Source organism: Rosa rugosa, chromosome 3 (assembly GCF_958449725.1).
Source record: "Rosa rugosa chromosome 3, drRosRugo1.1, whole genome shotgun sequence".
Taxonomy (NCBI): Eukaryota; Viridiplantae; Streptophyta; class Magnoliopsida; order Rosales; family Rosaceae; genus Rosa; species Rosa rugosa.
Window position 1 is genome coordinate 49,930,493 of NC_084822.1, and position 16,838 is coordinate 49,947,330.

At 38.3% G+C, this 16,838-nt stretch overlaps 1 protein-coding gene across 1 annotated transcript; it reads left to right on the forward strand.

Annotated features, from left to right (window-relative positions):
- Nucleotides 1-2,114: 2,114 nt before the first annotated feature.
- On the forward strand, nt 2,115-4,626 carry LOC133737890 (probable polygalacturonase At3g15720). Its single transcript, XM_062165363.1, has 7 exons — nt 2,115-2,141; nt 2,323-2,460; nt 2,633-2,806; nt 2,927-2,953; nt 3,462-3,669; nt 3,788-3,862; nt 4,376-4,626. Exons 1-7 carry the CDS (start codon nt 2,115-2,117, stop codon nt 4,624-4,626), a joined length of 900 nt encoding a protein of 299 aa, XP_062021347.1.
- Nucleotides 4,627-16,838: the final 12,212 nt, after the last annotated feature.

Here is a 16,838-nt window from a genome sequence, read left to right on the forward strand (position 1 = left end):
TTCAGACATGCACGATTTGGTCGAGGATGCCCAACTCTCCTTGACGTCGCAGTCCAGGAAGGCAGAGTACTAGGTCGATTCGCTTTCCCCATCAACACCCATAGCGACAGGGCTCCAAAGTTAGATTGGGACTGAGAGACAGAGGTCTTGGTAGGCAAAAGACCTAGCCATGACCTATTATTGGTGGAGAGGGCAGTAGCCGCGCTCAATGAATCCAATGAGATTGAGATTGGAATAGCTCTCCATCGATGATGAGGAAGATGCTAAGATGCCAAGGGCGGCGTCAGCACAACCCTAGCAGAGCCATCATTTAGTTTGAATGTTTTAATTAACGTTCATTATGTAATATATGTGTGTGTATTATATATATTATCGTACCACGCCTTCTAGTTGGTTTGCATATACAAAATTCTTAATGACGAAAAGCCTTTTAACTCATCTACTCAGAGAGATTTGTCGGTAACGTTTGACTGCTTAAAACTTGAGTTCAGCTAATATTTTGGTGCATGATCGTCCATTCCTCCTGACCTTTGTTAGAACTCTACAGTTATTTGAAATCATATATCTTTCATTTGGGATTTTTGGTTGGTCTGTAAAGGCCGGCCTTTTTGGTCCAAAAAAGAAGGGAAAAAAATAGACCGGCCTTTTGTCAACGACTTTTTATTTAGATAGAAATTCTTACATAAATAAGAGCTCCAAGCGGCCAAGCCTATAGCTCCAATACTATTTAGTCATCAACAGAAAAATCAGTACTAACAAATATATTTTACCACGCCTTTTAGTTGGGAAATGTTATATAAAACTTTTTTCCTTCAAAGCTTATCAAATACCATCCATAACCGAACTGCTTTCAAATCTATTTTTTTATTTTTCTATATTTTAAATAGTGTATATTTTGTTCTTGATGTGCTCATTTTCCTTTTTTTTTTTTAGTTTTCTTTTGTTTTTTGTTTTTAACTATTACAGCTTTTGACTTAAAGGTATAGAAATGTTTAATGATTCTAGTGCTAAAAAGTCAAGGGATTAACTACTTGGTGTGGTAAGGTTGGTCAAGATACCTAGCATGGAATCCCCATATCTATCATTTGAGTCCCAACTCCCACAAGTTTGTGGCCAGCAGGTTTGAAGGGCATTCAGGTTTGTGTGTGCGCTGGCGGTAGGGATTAGTCTAGCTTTACAGAGATACCCTCGTGGACTTCAATCCGAATACTAACTGGGTGAGTATGTTACTAACTCACTAACATAAACAAGTTGCTTGCTACCTCACTTATGATAAAAAAAAAATATTAAAAAAAAATAAAAGTCAGGAGATTGGTTCCAATTGGATAATAACAGTGTCTTTATCAATCTTGCATAAAATCTCAACATGGAAATCCAGATCCATGCTGGCTAGGATTTTTAATTCTGTTTTTTCAATGCAAGTTCAAGTTGCTAAAACTTATTTTCGTTTGTTCTTCCATATCACCGCGTAATTTTAAATCTTCCAGTGAGACATATATAGGAAAGACTTGTTGATAAAGTTAATTGGTTGTTACTTGAAAAGTGTCCCTATCCTTCACACAAAGAAAATTGTTCTAATTTTGTACCCAAAAATGACTCTGCAACCATTTATTAAACTGAATCATAAACTGATGCAGAAAGTATCGAAACTCAATCTTGCGTGTAAACAACATAAATTAGTCACTTTACTTTCTTTTTGTGTTACTCTTATCATCTTCTTTCTACTATAGAAAGCAAGTGAAATAGCAGAAGCCATAAATCTTGCAGGATATAGATAAACTTATATCTACAAATCCTGACCATTAATTTTCACCCAGCAAAAGAAATTCCATAACCAATTCTTGTGAGGCTAGCTATATATAAGAAGATATATAGTGTCTGAATCAATTTTAATTAAAAGACTCAGTTTCTATTCATCCCTCAGCTGCGTATATATATATATATTGAAAATGGTGAGTCTTTAGTTACTAGCTAGCTAGATTTCTCCAGTACGAGGAGTAGTACTGCAAATTTAACATTATATATTTTGTGCAGGAGCTATCCTCAGTTAGCTTTTGGTTTTTGGTTTTTGGTTATTGCTTCATCATCTATTTTTGGCCTTGGATATGGCCAAAATGGCACTTTTGATGTGCGAGATTTTGGTGCGACTGGGAATGGCCTAGATGATGATTCTCGAGAGTTCTCTTGTCTTTTTCTAGCTTTTAAATCTTAAGAAAATTACATATCGAGTACATTTTTCCATCCGTGAGACATAACTCCTGATATGATATTTGAGTCTTGGACTCACTATAATGTTTCATGTATTTGCAATTTTGCATGAAGGCTTTTCTGGAGGCCTGGCAAAGAGCGTGTGGTGCCGTTGGAGAAACACAAACCTTAAACATCCCAAAGTGGAGAAAATACAAGGTGAAACCAGTGCGATTCGATGGTCCTTGTAAGTCGGATAACATTGTAATTCAGGTAAGTTCACGGCTTTAAATCTGTTTTTTTTTTCCTCCCACAAACCATCCCATTAAGAAACATGCAAGGCATCTGATAATCATTTCTCATGGTGTGCAATAATGAACATATATGTCACTGGGCACCAATGATTTTTGTTTTTACGTTAATTTTGTAAACTGTAGTTGATCAGGTTGATGGAAGCATTGAGTCTCCTTCGACGATTGGTGAGTGGACGGGATGCGAATCGGGAAGCTGGCTAGAGTTCCAAAATGTGAAGGGTCTCACCATCAAGGGAGCAGGAGTTATAGATGGCAAGGGTTCAATTTGGTGGAGTCACAAACCTCGAATAACTAGCTACACAACTGTAATGCGATTAGCTAGTAATAATATTCTTTGTAGTATTACTTCTAGAAGCAAAAGAAACAAAATAATACTTCAATACATCTGAGATTCTTTTTTGTGTGTATGTGATGCTCGCATACAGGGGACTAATTGTACGGCAGCACCCACGGTATGTAATTCTTTTTTAGTAAAATGTATTCTTGAATTGCTTTCTTTTACATTTTCTTTTGGTAGCTAGATATCAAATCGACCACTTGCCTAGTATTTTGTTGTACTTAAAAGTAAAGTCATTGCCTAAGCAGAAAACTTTTCATAGTAAAACATAGACTTTCAGCATCGGCCATCTGCTAATAATACACTTCCCGCGAGAACCTGTATAGAAACAATCTTTCGTGGCGGCAACTATTCCCGTTCAGTAATATCTACCAGCTAGTGACCTAAAATTGCTACCTGGCAACTAATACGCACTGTTTTTTTGTATTCTTTTCGACATTGGGATGACTTCATTTAAGTAACATCGTATTGATCTAGTCTTTGATAATTTACAGAGAAAAATCAATTGTTTTTAATTTATAAATTTTAAGAGAGGATTGAGATATGCTCTGACTGAAAGAATACAGATCGATTGATCATGAGACACAATACATTTTGAGAACAAATGTGTTATTGTTATGCAGGCTCTACGATGGCGCTACTGCGACCAACTTGCCTTAAGTGGATTCACTTCTCTCAACAGCCCAAATAAGCATATCCTGATACATGGTTCCAATGGTGTAGATATATCAAGCGTTCATGTCAATGCACCTCAACATAGCCCCAACACTGATGGAATTGTTCTTTCTGGGTCAACTCGAGTAAATATATTCGACTCTGTCTTTAAAACTGGTAATCTAATATAGTATCATGTTCTTAAGTCAGTAACTTACAGAAATCAGGAGTGTAATGTTTAACTTAAATTGGTATTTTTCTATGCATCATGCATGGATCTAATTGATTACTGCAGGTGATGACTGCATTGCACTTAAGAGCGGCTGCTCTGTTGTAAACATAACTCGTGTAGCATGTGGACCAGGTCATGGTATTAGGTATGTACGTAAGCTAAAAAAAAAAAAAAACCTTGTATCTGGATGATACTGAAAGTTAGCTTGTACGTGTACGTGTACGTAGAAAGACAAATTGAAAGTGAAAATAGCTAGCACTTCTCTCTATTTAAGCAATGAATCTGACACTCCTTCATATGTGTGCATGTGTATGCCCTAAGTGTCGGAAGTTTGGGAAGACATCCTAATGATAAAGTTGAAGAAGTGAACGTTAGTAATTGTGTCTTTTACAGAGCTCAGAATGGTGCAAGAATCAAAACAATTAGGGTACGTACTTAATGTCCTTTAACTATACCGGTGTATTTCCCAATTAAGATCAGATATATGCCAGATATTTTTATTTTATAGGATTAAATTTCCCAATATTGTTTCTTAATTGAAATAGGAAGGATCTGATGGGTATATTAGGGCGATTTCGTTTAAGGAAATCAGACTTGTGCAGAGTGCAGACTAGCTAGAAATCCAATTTTTATTGACCAACACTACTACAGTGGGTGGCACGTACTCTGGCAACGGAGAAATAAAGGTGAGCGACATAACATTCAGGGGTTTCCAAGGAACTTCAGCTTCCGACGCAGCAATAAGACTCGAATGCTCTAACCTGTGGTGCACCAACATTGTAATGGATCATGTCAACATATCTTCAATGATTCCTGGAAAGCCAACCTATTCTTACTGCGAGAATGTCAAGGGAAGATCAAGGTTTACTACACCTGCTGTTCCTTGCCTGGAAAAGCAGTGATGCAGATAATTATATTAACACTTACTATGATTGATTTACATGTATAATTTGGCAGTTGCTTCCATGTTTTGGAAGTGGCATTTCTTTTCCTTTTTATCAATAATGAATTGTAATAAGCCCATTTGGCTTTCAAGTCAAAAATAAAGAATTATCTGTATCTTCTATATCAACCTTTGATCTGTTTCTATCATATATAATCCCAAATTAATACCGATAAAAAAAAAATAGAGAGAGAGATAGAAGGTTTAGGTGGGTATGAGGAGAAAAGGGTTTCTAGCAGCGGCGGCTTCCTTCTGCTCTGCTCCGAAATCCTTAGCGGCAGCGGCGGCTTTCCTTCCGCCTTGTCGAGCACAGGACTCTCTGGAGTCTCTGCCTAGTCTAGGCGACACCATACTTGTAGAGGTGTGGTGATCTGCGACGGCATCGTGTTCGAATCTAGATCGTTTTGATTTTTGTGAATTGGTGGTTTGCTGCTGCTGTCGGATCAGTCTTCTTCTAGGCAGCAGTTTGGTCTGTGGTGTCGGCGATCTCTTGCTGAAGAGGCAGAACAAGAGCGCAGCAGTTTCCGGAGTTGGTGCTCTGATTTGGATGAAGAAGAGCGGTAGATTGGATTTTTTTTTTGGGTTACTGAGTCCGGGTCTGATTTTTTTCGGCGTTGATATGAGTGACTAGCTATGCATCCGCTACTGTGTTACCCTCCTGGTAGATATTAGTGACTTTAAACTGTATCATGTGAATGAAAAAAAAGACTAATTTTCCAAGCAACCCGCAGCCTCCATGGAAATAGCATTGGATTTTTGAATTAATGAACCACAAAAGATGAGTACGTTTCAAGCCAAATATGTGCCCACCGTTTTGTCCAAGCAATCCGTAACGCTTAAATAACTGCCAACACCTCTGTATTAATTGTGCTTGTGGCCTCCACTTTTTGCGCAAAAGCTCCCCAAAAACTCGAGAAATTTTTCTATGCTACCGTCACACCAAATGGATTGTGTGATGCTCCACTTAAAAGCTTCCACGTGGATATTGATCCAACTCAGATCCACGTTAAAAACCATTTTCCTAGAATGCCCTTCCTATTCTCTTTGCCAAAACCTGGGCTCTGTTTTCGATCTACTTCTTCAATCACTCTGCAATTCCTTAAAACGGAACTAGAATCTCAAACATAATATATAACCGATCGAATATCAATCTCTTATGGGATACTTTGTTCGAAGAGCCAATATCTCTGATCTGGGCGATGTCCTTGAGCTTGTAAAAACAAAAACTCATGAATCTGATTTCACATGACTATTCTATTGTCTGGGAAAGATGATTTCAATTAAAATGGAGAAGATCGATAGGAAATAATTGAATTATTATTTGGACGAATATCAACAATATCAGACTTAAGCTCAATGTTTTGATAGGAAACAAAATTTCTCCAGTTGATATTTGGAAAGACAAAGACCCAATGTCCTCTCTCCGTTTCTATCTCCTCATCTTCATCTTCCCATTCAATTTTACTTTCATTCATTCCAATTCCATGTAATTGGAATTGGAATCTCAAAAGTTAGAATCTACCATGATCATCACATCAACAATAGAATCGATCTGACCATGATCTAACGCCATCCATGGTCCCAAGCTCCAGATCCATGAGGACGGCGCGTGCAACATACCTTCCGCCGCTGGCTTCGTTGTAGTAGACGATTACCCTCAAGTTGGAGCTCGGAGTCGCCGGTGTTGCGTCCGGTGGCAAAGATGGAGAGATGGAAACTTTAGAGAGAGGAGGGATAAGAGAGATTAAAAGTTTCAGAGAGAGAGAGATCGGAAGACCTAGACCCAGACAGCTTCTCATGGCAAAGAAGACCCATAAAGGTCATTTCACAAAAGAATGGAAAACTGAGTTTATGTTTTAACTTTAGCAAATCCACGTGTCAATATTTGATTGCAATGTCACACCGTGTCAGATTGCTAGGTGGACTGACTGGAGCACAGAAAAATTTCTCCAAAAACTCCATCATGCAAGGGCTGAGTTAGGATTTTAGAATGCGATGGGCTAACTAAAATATTTTAATAATATATGGGCTAAATTTAGAAATTTAGGGTGGACTACATTTTAATATTTAATTTTTTTAAAACTAAAATTAAGCGACAAATTATTGTTTTTATAAAATTTGGGGTGGGCTATAGCCTATTGCAGCCCATGTGTAGCTACGCCCTTGCCATCATAATCTCTAAAAATTCACCAAAGCCTACTGTGCTCGGTTCACGGAAAGAGCCATTAGTATTAAACTTCAACCAATTTATCCGGAGGAAATTATCTTAAAATTATTAGTTCATGAGGAAATTACTATAAAATCCTTGTTTTTTTTTTGGTTAAGAAAATGATTGATATCTCTGGATTTTCTTTTACCGGAGTTTCTAAAACCATCCACCAATAGTGGATTCTAATTGAATTGGCCCGCCGGAATTGATTGATATGATATACAAAACTTAAAAACAAAAATGAAATAGAAATTGATTATGATATAGATCAAGTTTTGGATTGACTAATTACTCCAATCAGATTGATATATAAAGGGGAGTGAAATTTGCACTCCCCAAATTATAAACCACACTCCCTTTCTATTTTTTAGTATTTTCCTTATCTTTGTGGCATGTGATTTTTCAATATTACCCGTCAAGTTATTTATACTACTTGGTCAATTGATCTTCGTCCCCATAAAGCATAAATCCTTTTTAGCTAAGACCAATCTCGGGTAATTGCAGAAGCCCTTGCTTGCCGTATTTACATAATCTACCCTCAAGATGATTTTCTCGATTCTTCCATACCTGATCTTGCCCTTATTCCATACCTGAACCAAACACATTTACAGTTGAGAAACCAATAGCAGATCATACCGAAGACTATTAGTTATCGAATTCATTAAACTCTAATCTTTCCCCTGCAAAAACTACAAAAGAAGTCCAAAACTTCAATTCCTTGATTGAGTTTTTATATGGTTTAGAAAAAATTTCAGCTTATACTTGAAAAAGCTTCTCATCCCTCAATCTGGAACTTTAATTATTCAGAATATTTTCTACGAGGATTAATGTAAGGACCGAGTGTGCATGTAAAAAAGGCTTAGCCAATGCAGCAATACCCATACCAGTTTCATTCCTAACTACTACTCCAATACCTTGTTGTGCCAAATAGACACCAAGAAGACAAACCAGTAGCAGAAAATTCACAAAATAACACCAACAAATAGATACAGAACAACCCAACCACAATCCAAAGTAGTATCAGATAAACTAAAATGCAAGAATGGAGAAAATAAGACAACAAAGTGTTTACCCAGTTCAGCAATTTGCCTACATCTGGGGAGCAGACGGAACCATTCAATTTCACTATCAAAGAGAAGGATTTTGTACAATTTCTCTCACACAATCTCAACAGAGAAGAACACTCATTTTTCTCTCAACTCTCTCTGTTTTCTCACACCCACAAACTGCTGCAGTTTTGCAGTTTTATTCTATTACAAATGGGTAGTTTTTCCCAATTCAAATAACCTCTATATATGGTTATTACAAATCTATCCATTTAAAGACAGCAAACAACTAATCTGACTCAGACAAAGGTTGAGCCAAAACCAACAATCTCCACCTTGGCGAGACCTGTGCGAAACCAGAAGAGAACCAACAGCAAAACAACAATTTACAACCCTCCAAACCTTAACAAGAATCATTCTTGCTAAGCCAACATCGAACAATTCCATCTGCTCTTCCAACAGCTATCAAACACTCCCAACATGAACCAAGTTCAAACAATGAATGAACTTGGTAGCAATAACAACTTTTGTCAACATATCAGCAGGGTTATTCTCAGTACAAATCTTCACAAGAGCAATCCTTCCCTTCTCAACTTCATCACGAATCTTGTGATAACGAACATTAATATGTTTGGTTCTAGCATGATAAACCTGATACTTTGCCAAATGAATGGCACTTTGACTGTCACAATGAACCTCCACCTGATTCTGAGAAATCCCCAACTCATTCACTAACCCATGTAACCATAAGGCTTCCTTTACAGCTTCCGCAGCGGCCATATACTCAGCTTCAGTTGTTGATAAAGCTGGCATATCCTGCAGAATTGATCTCCAACAAATAGGTGCTTGTGCCATAGTGAACAAATAACCTGTTCTAGACTTCCCATTATCCAAATCACCACCATAGTCAGAATCCACATATCCAACAACAAAATTTCCAGAATTAATTTTCTGAAAACACAAACCAACATCTCTAGTCCCATGTAAATATCTCAAAATCCACCTAGCAGCTTTCCAATGCTCCATACTTGGATTATGCATATATCGACTCACCAATCCAACAACATGTGCAATATCCGGTCTTGAACAAACCATAGCATACATCAAAGAACCCACTAGACTAGAATATGGAATGTTAGACATATCCCTTACCTCTTCATCAGTTTCAGGACATTGAATGGCACTAAGTTTGAAATGAGAAGCTAAAGGTGTACTTACAGATCTGGTATCATCATTTACATCAAATTTCTGCAGCAATTTATCCAAATTTTGCTTTTGAGTTAAGCACACCATGCCTTGATCTCTGTTTCTTGTAATCTCCATTCCAAGAATCTTCTTGGCTTCACCAAGATCCTTCATTTCAAACTCCATACTCATTTGTGCTTTCAGCTTCTCAATCTCCCTCATATTATTTGAAGCAATGAGCATATATATCATTAACATATAACAACAAATATATAAAAGACCCATCATGCAGCTTCCGAAAGTATATACAATGATCATAATTGCTTCTTTGATACTTTTGGCCTCTCATAAACTCATCAAACTTCAAATACCATTGTCTTGGAGATTGCTTCAAACCATACAAAGATTTCTTCAATCTACAAACACAATCTTCTTTCCCTTCCACATGATATCCATCAGGTTGAGACATATAAATCTCATCATTCAAATCACCATGGAGGAATGCTGTTTTCACATCAAGTTGCACCAATTCAAGATCAAACTGAGCAACCATAGCCAACATTATACGAACTGAACAATGCTTCACTACAGGGGAGAAAATCTCATTGTAATCAATGCCTTCCTTTTGTGCATAGCCTTTAGCAACTAGTCTTGCTTTAAATCTCACTCCACTTTGTTCAGGAAAGCCTTCTTTCTTAGTATACACCCATTTGCAGCCAATAGTTCTCTTACCCTTGGGTAATTGAACTAACTCCCATGTGTTATTTTTCATTAAAGACTTCATCTCTTCACCCATAGCATTGCTCCAACCTTCCCTTTCAGGACTACTACTTGCCTCCTCGAAATTTGATGAAATACCAACACTCATGGTGTGAAAGGCAAAAGCAACAAAGTTCTTTTGCCAATTTGGCTTTCGGATTACTCTTCTTTGTCTATTCACAACTATCGACCTTTGAGGATCAGATCTTCTAGTAAGAGCTTCTTCAACTTCTTCAACAATTTCATCTTCTGCTACTTCTTCCTCTTCCTCACTGTTTATATCAGCTTCAACTTGAATAGGTTTTGGAATAATAGAAGAGACTTCAAACTCCACCTGTTCAGCAACTTTTTCTTTTCTCTGAACTTCACCATTACTAGACTTTTTCAATAACATAGAAGCTTCATCAAAAGTCACATCCCTACTAATAACAAGCCTCTTCAGTTCTGGACACCACAACCTATAGCCCTTAACTTCACTATTCAAACCAACAAATAGAGCCTTCTTGGCTCTTGGATCAAGTTTACTTTCATTGACATGAAAGTATGCTGGGCAACCAAAAATATGCAAATTATCATAATCAAATGCAGGTTTCCTGGTCCATACCTCATATGGTGTTTTTCCATTAATAGCGGCTGAAGGTAGTCGATTGACAAGATGACAAGCATAATTGAGCGCTTCTGCCCAAAATGCTTTACTAATCCCGGATTGAGCCAACATGCATCTCACTTTATCAAGCAAAGTTCTGTTCAACCTCTCTGCAATGCCATTTTGTTGTGGTGTTCCTGCAACTGTGAAATGCCTCTTTATGCCTTCATCTTTACAAAATTTCAGGAAATCTGTAGAAGTATATTCTCCTCCATTGTCGGACCTCAAAGCTTTAATCTTCCTTTCAGTTTCATTCTCAACCATTCTCTACCAATTGGAGAAAATACCCAGCACTTCAGTCTTGTGCTTCATTGTGTAAACCCAAACTCTTCTAGAGTAATCATCAACAAAAGTAACAAACCAATGCCTACCATTCATTGAGGTTGTTTGTGTTGGACCCCAAACATCGGAATGCACGTAGTTAAGAATACCTCTGGTTTGATGTATTGCGGCACCAAAACTCACTCTTGTTTGCTTCCCCAAAACACAATGCTCACAAAAACTAAGCTTACCAGATTTAACACCTTTCAGTAACCCTTGTTTTGCAAGCCCTTGCAAAGCTTTCTCACCGGCATGCCCAAGTCTCATGTGCCACAATTTGGTGTTATCAACATCGTCATCAACACAAGCAACTGCAGCTGTTCCTACGATGGTTTTTGCCTCAAGGAAATACAGTTTTTGTACACGGGGAGCTTTCATCACAACCATCGACCCCTTGGTGACCTTCATCATGTTATCTCCTAAGTGAGCATGGTAGCCATTTTCTTCCAAAGTACCAACAAAAATCAGATTCTTAGAGAGTTTAGGAACATACCACACATTAGTTAAAGTTCTAACTACTCCATCATGGAACTTCAATTTGACAGTTCCAACTCCTTTCCTCTCCAAGCCATAATCATCACAAGTGATAACATCACCACTCACATTTGTATCCAAAGTAGAAAACCAGTCCTTTCTCGGAGTCATATTCTCAGTACAAGCACAATCCATTATCCACTTTTCTTTGTCATTAATGGGAGACACACACAAAACATAATCAGGTTCCTTCTCAGCAAGGACTACATTAGCACTAGAGCTTGCACCCTTGTTTTGTAGCTTCGGACAATCTTTCTTCCAATGGCCTTTATTATGGCAAAAGGGACACTCATCTCTTCCCAAGCTCTTCCTATCCTTTGAAACTCCTCTTGGACCAGAAAAGAACTTCTTCTTGCCCCCAAATTTCTTTCTTTCACATGATCTACCTCTCACAATCAAAGCCTCCGAAGTACTGGAAGTACTATCATATTTATCCTTGTGCTTAACTTCATAATTCATCAATGCATTAGACACTTCATCAAATTTAATAGTGTCTTTACCATATAGCAAGGTAGTAGCTAAATGATCATATACATCAGGTAGAGAATTTAACAACAGTAAGGCTTTATCTTCATCCTTAATTTCTTCATCCAAATTTAACAAATCAGCAATTAACTTGTTAAAGGCATCAAGGTGTTGAATCATCTTTGTACCTCTGAATTGGAACCGGTATAACTTCTTCTTCAAGTGTAGACGATTCTCTATGCTCTTCGTCATATACTTGTCTTCCAATTTCTGCCATAACATCTTCGCCGATGTCTCCCGCATCACAAAATACTTTTGGGCTTTAGCGAGACACAACCTTATCGATGAGCAAGCTACCCGATTCAGCCTCTTCCATTCTGCTTCATCCATATCTTCAGGCATATTCTCCAAAGTCAGAGTCATATCCAAGTTCTGTTGAGCCAAGACATCTCTAACTTCACATTGCCACATACCAAAGTTGTTTGTTCCATCAAATTTCTCCACTTCGAACTTTGCATTTTGCACAGTTGTTCTTGCAACTCGTGCTCCACCTCCACCAAATGGATTGACTTCGACATCTTGATTGTCTTCCATCTATACCAACCGGATCGAGAGCCGAAGCTTTGATACCAATTGTTGTGCCAAATAGACACCAAGAAGACAAACCAGTAGCAGAAAATTCACAAAATAACACCAACAAATAGATACAGAACAACCCAACCACAATCCAAAGTAGTATCAGATAAACTAAAATGCAAGAATGGAGAAAATAAGACAACAAAGTGTTTACCCAGTTCAGCAATTTGCCTACATCTGGGGAGCAGACGGAACCACTCAATTTCACTATCAAAGAGAAGGATTTTGTACAATTTCTCTCACACAATCTCAACAGAGAAGAACACTCATTTTTCTCTCAACTCTCTCTGTTTTCTCACACCCACAAACTGCTGCAGTTTTGCAGTTTTATTCTATTACAAATGGGTAGTTTTTCCCAATTCAAATAACCTCTATATATGGTTATTACAAATCTATCCATTTAAAGACAGCAAACAACTAATCTGACTCAGACAAAGGTTGAGCCAAAACCAACATACCTCCACTCCCATCTTCAGCTTGGAAAGCCCCATCCACAATAATTTTTGGACGACCACTAGGAAGATTTTTCCATTCGGTTTCTTTAGAATCTATCAAGTTATTGCAGCGTCAATTTTCATCACACAACGACTTTGATTGCACGTTAAAAGACAAATATACATTGCAAGATTTTTTTTTGTTTTGAATGATACATCATAAGAAATTTAGCCAACCTAGGATAGAGAACCTTGTTGGCCGACTACTGAAAAGTTAAGTCCCTAATCAAATAGTTTTTGAGTGAAAATTTAAAAGTGCACTTGATATATTGATGTTCAATGTTACATGAAATTATCTTAGTCATTGGTGTCATCTTAGAATTTTGGAATTAGTAATTGAAAAAACCTTTAGTTATTCTCAAAGTAAAAAAGAAAAATTAAAAATTAAAAGCCATATATAAACTAACTACAAATCATGCCCTAACTCTGTGAATTTTTTTTTTTTTTTAATTTTATCTAAACCCCGTGGAAGTTGAAACCCAAAATAATTAAATGAAACTTCCCCAATACCACGATTTTTACCTAAAATTTTTGGCCAAAATTGCATGTTCTTATATAGTTATATCTTCACTTAAAAAATTTCACCCTCAATTAGTGATTTCTAAACACTTCGCAAATTGACGGAACTCAAAAATCATTACGAATCTTTTTTAATGATTTTTTAAAGTAAAAAGGCAATACAATTCATTAAAAAAATAGTTCGATGTTTCAGTTTTCCGTTAATCGTAACATGCTCTAAAAATCATGTTATATGAATGGTGAGCTTATGGTATAGGATAATTGTAAGGATAAATAGTGTTAACAAGGGTTAACATATCATTACATTTCACGGATACCCTAGCCTCATAACTCCCAACATGCCAAGTTATTTCAAAACCCTATTTTTATTCAAATTGTCATGTTTTTTAATCTCATCTTTGATAAACCACGATGTTTAGAATGTATTCTAATGGACCGAATAATTAAACTATTCATTAATTTTTTTTACATATATATAATATATAAGTTTTCAAAGTCTAAAAGTAAGAAAATTCATAGAAAAAATAATTTAAAAAAGTTGTGGCATATTATAAAGTCATACTCTAAGCTCATAACAAATGTGAATTCCAAATGACACATGAAAATAGTATCAACTGACATACGAGTAATAACCACTCATCTCGATACCAATAATAATGTCGCCATCACCAAAGTTAAACCCAGTAGCTCGGCTCACCAAGATAGGGCGTGCACCAAAATGCTTGCTACCTCACCACCGTCAAGATTATTCATTGTACACTATTATTTGAGAGCTTTCAACAATTTTCCCTTATTTTTTTTTAAATAGGATTTGATGTTATTAGATATCAAAGCCATGAAAACAGGCCAGAGTCTAACAGAACTTACATAAGAAATCCGGTAAAACCAGATAAACCTATCTAAGCCAATACTAAACTCATTAAAGTCTAAAGGGACGCTCGCTAGAAAGCAAGCCTAAACAAGCAAGAACAACCTCGCTATTCTAAGGAAAATTCATTCATCTAGTCTAATCTGCCAGCACGCACTTGTGGTACAAATAACAACTAGAAACATCTTAAAATAACTCATAGAGATTACTCCAACTTTAGAAGGCTTGGATCCAGATGTCTAATAGCAGAGAGACTTAAGAAAATGCTAACTCCATCCCCGTAGGGTTAGAGCTAGCACCATCCTCAGCCTTTTCAGGAGCCAACAACCTCGGCAATAGGTTGGTCTTGCTCTTCCTGTCGAATTCCTCTGCAACAGACTCAAATAGTCCAAACGTGAGCTTGAGCTCAGGCCCAAGAACCCAAGCCCAAACCTGAGCAGATGGATACAAGCCCTTCAGCCCAAGTCGGAGCCCAGGCCCAAGATGCCCAGCCCAAACCCGTGCAGCAACAAACGCAACTCTAATCTCCATTGGCCAAGGTTCCTCAGCCGCCGTCCGTACCACCAAAGCATTAGCCCGCAGAAAGACTGTCGCGCGAAGAGAAAACTGCCTAACCCGGAGCCTTAATCGACCAACCTCACCACCATAGTCTTTAGCTGCCGCGATCAGAGCCTGTCAACACCCTTGAAACGCCTCAGCCAAAAGCCACCGCGAATCGGAGCCGTATCGCGTCAAAAAGCCTTAGAAACAAAGCTCCAGAACCCGACGCCGCTGAACAAGAAACTGCCGCTCCTTCTTCTCGCCTTCGCCCTGGTCTGAACACCGCACGGTCGCCGCCGCCACACGAAAACCCTAGTTTTCGCCTTCTCGAGGTCACTCTGGAAAGAACGGAGGCCCAACTTGCTAATTATTGACTGTATTAGTACATTATTGAGTATGCTAACAATTTTCCCTTATGGTAGTCCTGGAATTTAATAATAGTTATAAATATTAAATTGTACGCCTTCTTTTGTACATATATATCATCCTATATAAGTTGAATTGTTATATTTAGAAAAAAATGAGAGCTCTCGCTCTCTCACCTCTGCGGCGGCTAACCCTAGGGTTTGGCCGTCTGATTTCCTTGGTCTGCGACGATGGCGTCCGCGGTCCATTGTTGGCGAGTCCTTTGGCTTCGCTAACCTCTCTTCTTCAACCATTCGGTTGCTGCACCCTAATCTCAGCGTCTTGGCGTTGGGATTCACCCCCGACAGGTTTTGCCCGTGTTGCTGCTACTCTCTATTTCAGTAATGGTGGGGTTTAGGGATCCAAATCAGACATGGGATCTCGGTCCTTTCATGGGAAGAGCTCCTGAGTTCGGGTCTGATCCGAGGGTGGTGATTCGGTATCCTGGTGCTGATGGGTTATTTCGGCGGTGGATGGTGACCCTATGGGTGGATCCTCTCCAGCAGCAGATCCGGTTGCTGCGGTCAGGTTTGGAGCCAGAGGGTAGGAGCGCTTGGGTCAATAGATTGCTATGGGATTCCCATCCCAATGTCGGCCTAGCCTTGTCAGAGATGCAGCGGTGCGATTCAGTGGGGCGGCGTGGCAAATCTGCAAGGTTGGCCGGACGTCGGGATGAGGCCAGGGTGCCCAAGTGCTGGGGTGCCCAGATCCGATTAAGCTGGGCTTGGGACTTTGTCAAGTTTGACCCGTCAGATTTGAGTTTGAATTCGGGCAGGATTTGGATCCGAATTTGGGACCCGGGTCGTATTCAAATCCGGATCTTGGATCCGAGACAGCTGCTCATATTGATCTGGTATTTGTTCTGGTTCTTGGGAGTTCGTTTGCTAATTTTCGAGTTTCTGACACCCTCGGTTACTTTCGAACTCTCGGTGAGTGAATCACCTCTCCTAGGTGATCATATCACCGGTTACGGCTACAGTTAAGGTTACGGTTACTATTATATTTACACTACTCTTGTGACATATGTAGTGCAGCGATGTCGTCCGACATCAAGTCACATGGTTACCTTTCATTTTAGATGCGTCTGTGCATCTCGCTATCCTTTATTGTTTTCCTCCTTTATAGATGCGTTTGTGCATCTTGTTATGCTTTATTGTTCTTTATTTCGATGCTTTTGCATCGCTCCATGTACTTCTCAGTTTCATCTAATATAGTTTGTCGTCTTTCCCTTAAAAAAAAAATATCATCCTATATATAAGCGACTCTATTTAATGCTTTAAAATTGGGAGTTTACAACAATTGTTTCGTTAGTTTCCCCTCATAGCCAACAATGATATATTGAAACCCCTGAACAGAAAAAATAAATTTAACTAAAATATGGCTGGAAACAATCACTTCCCAAAATCTAGTAAACTACATATAAAGAACGACTAATATACTCCAACAAAGATATTATGAACATGAATCACCTAATCTTGTGATTAGAGGGTAATGCAACTAGTTCCTGAAGTAACCAAACTAATGGCACAAATTTTAAAAATTAA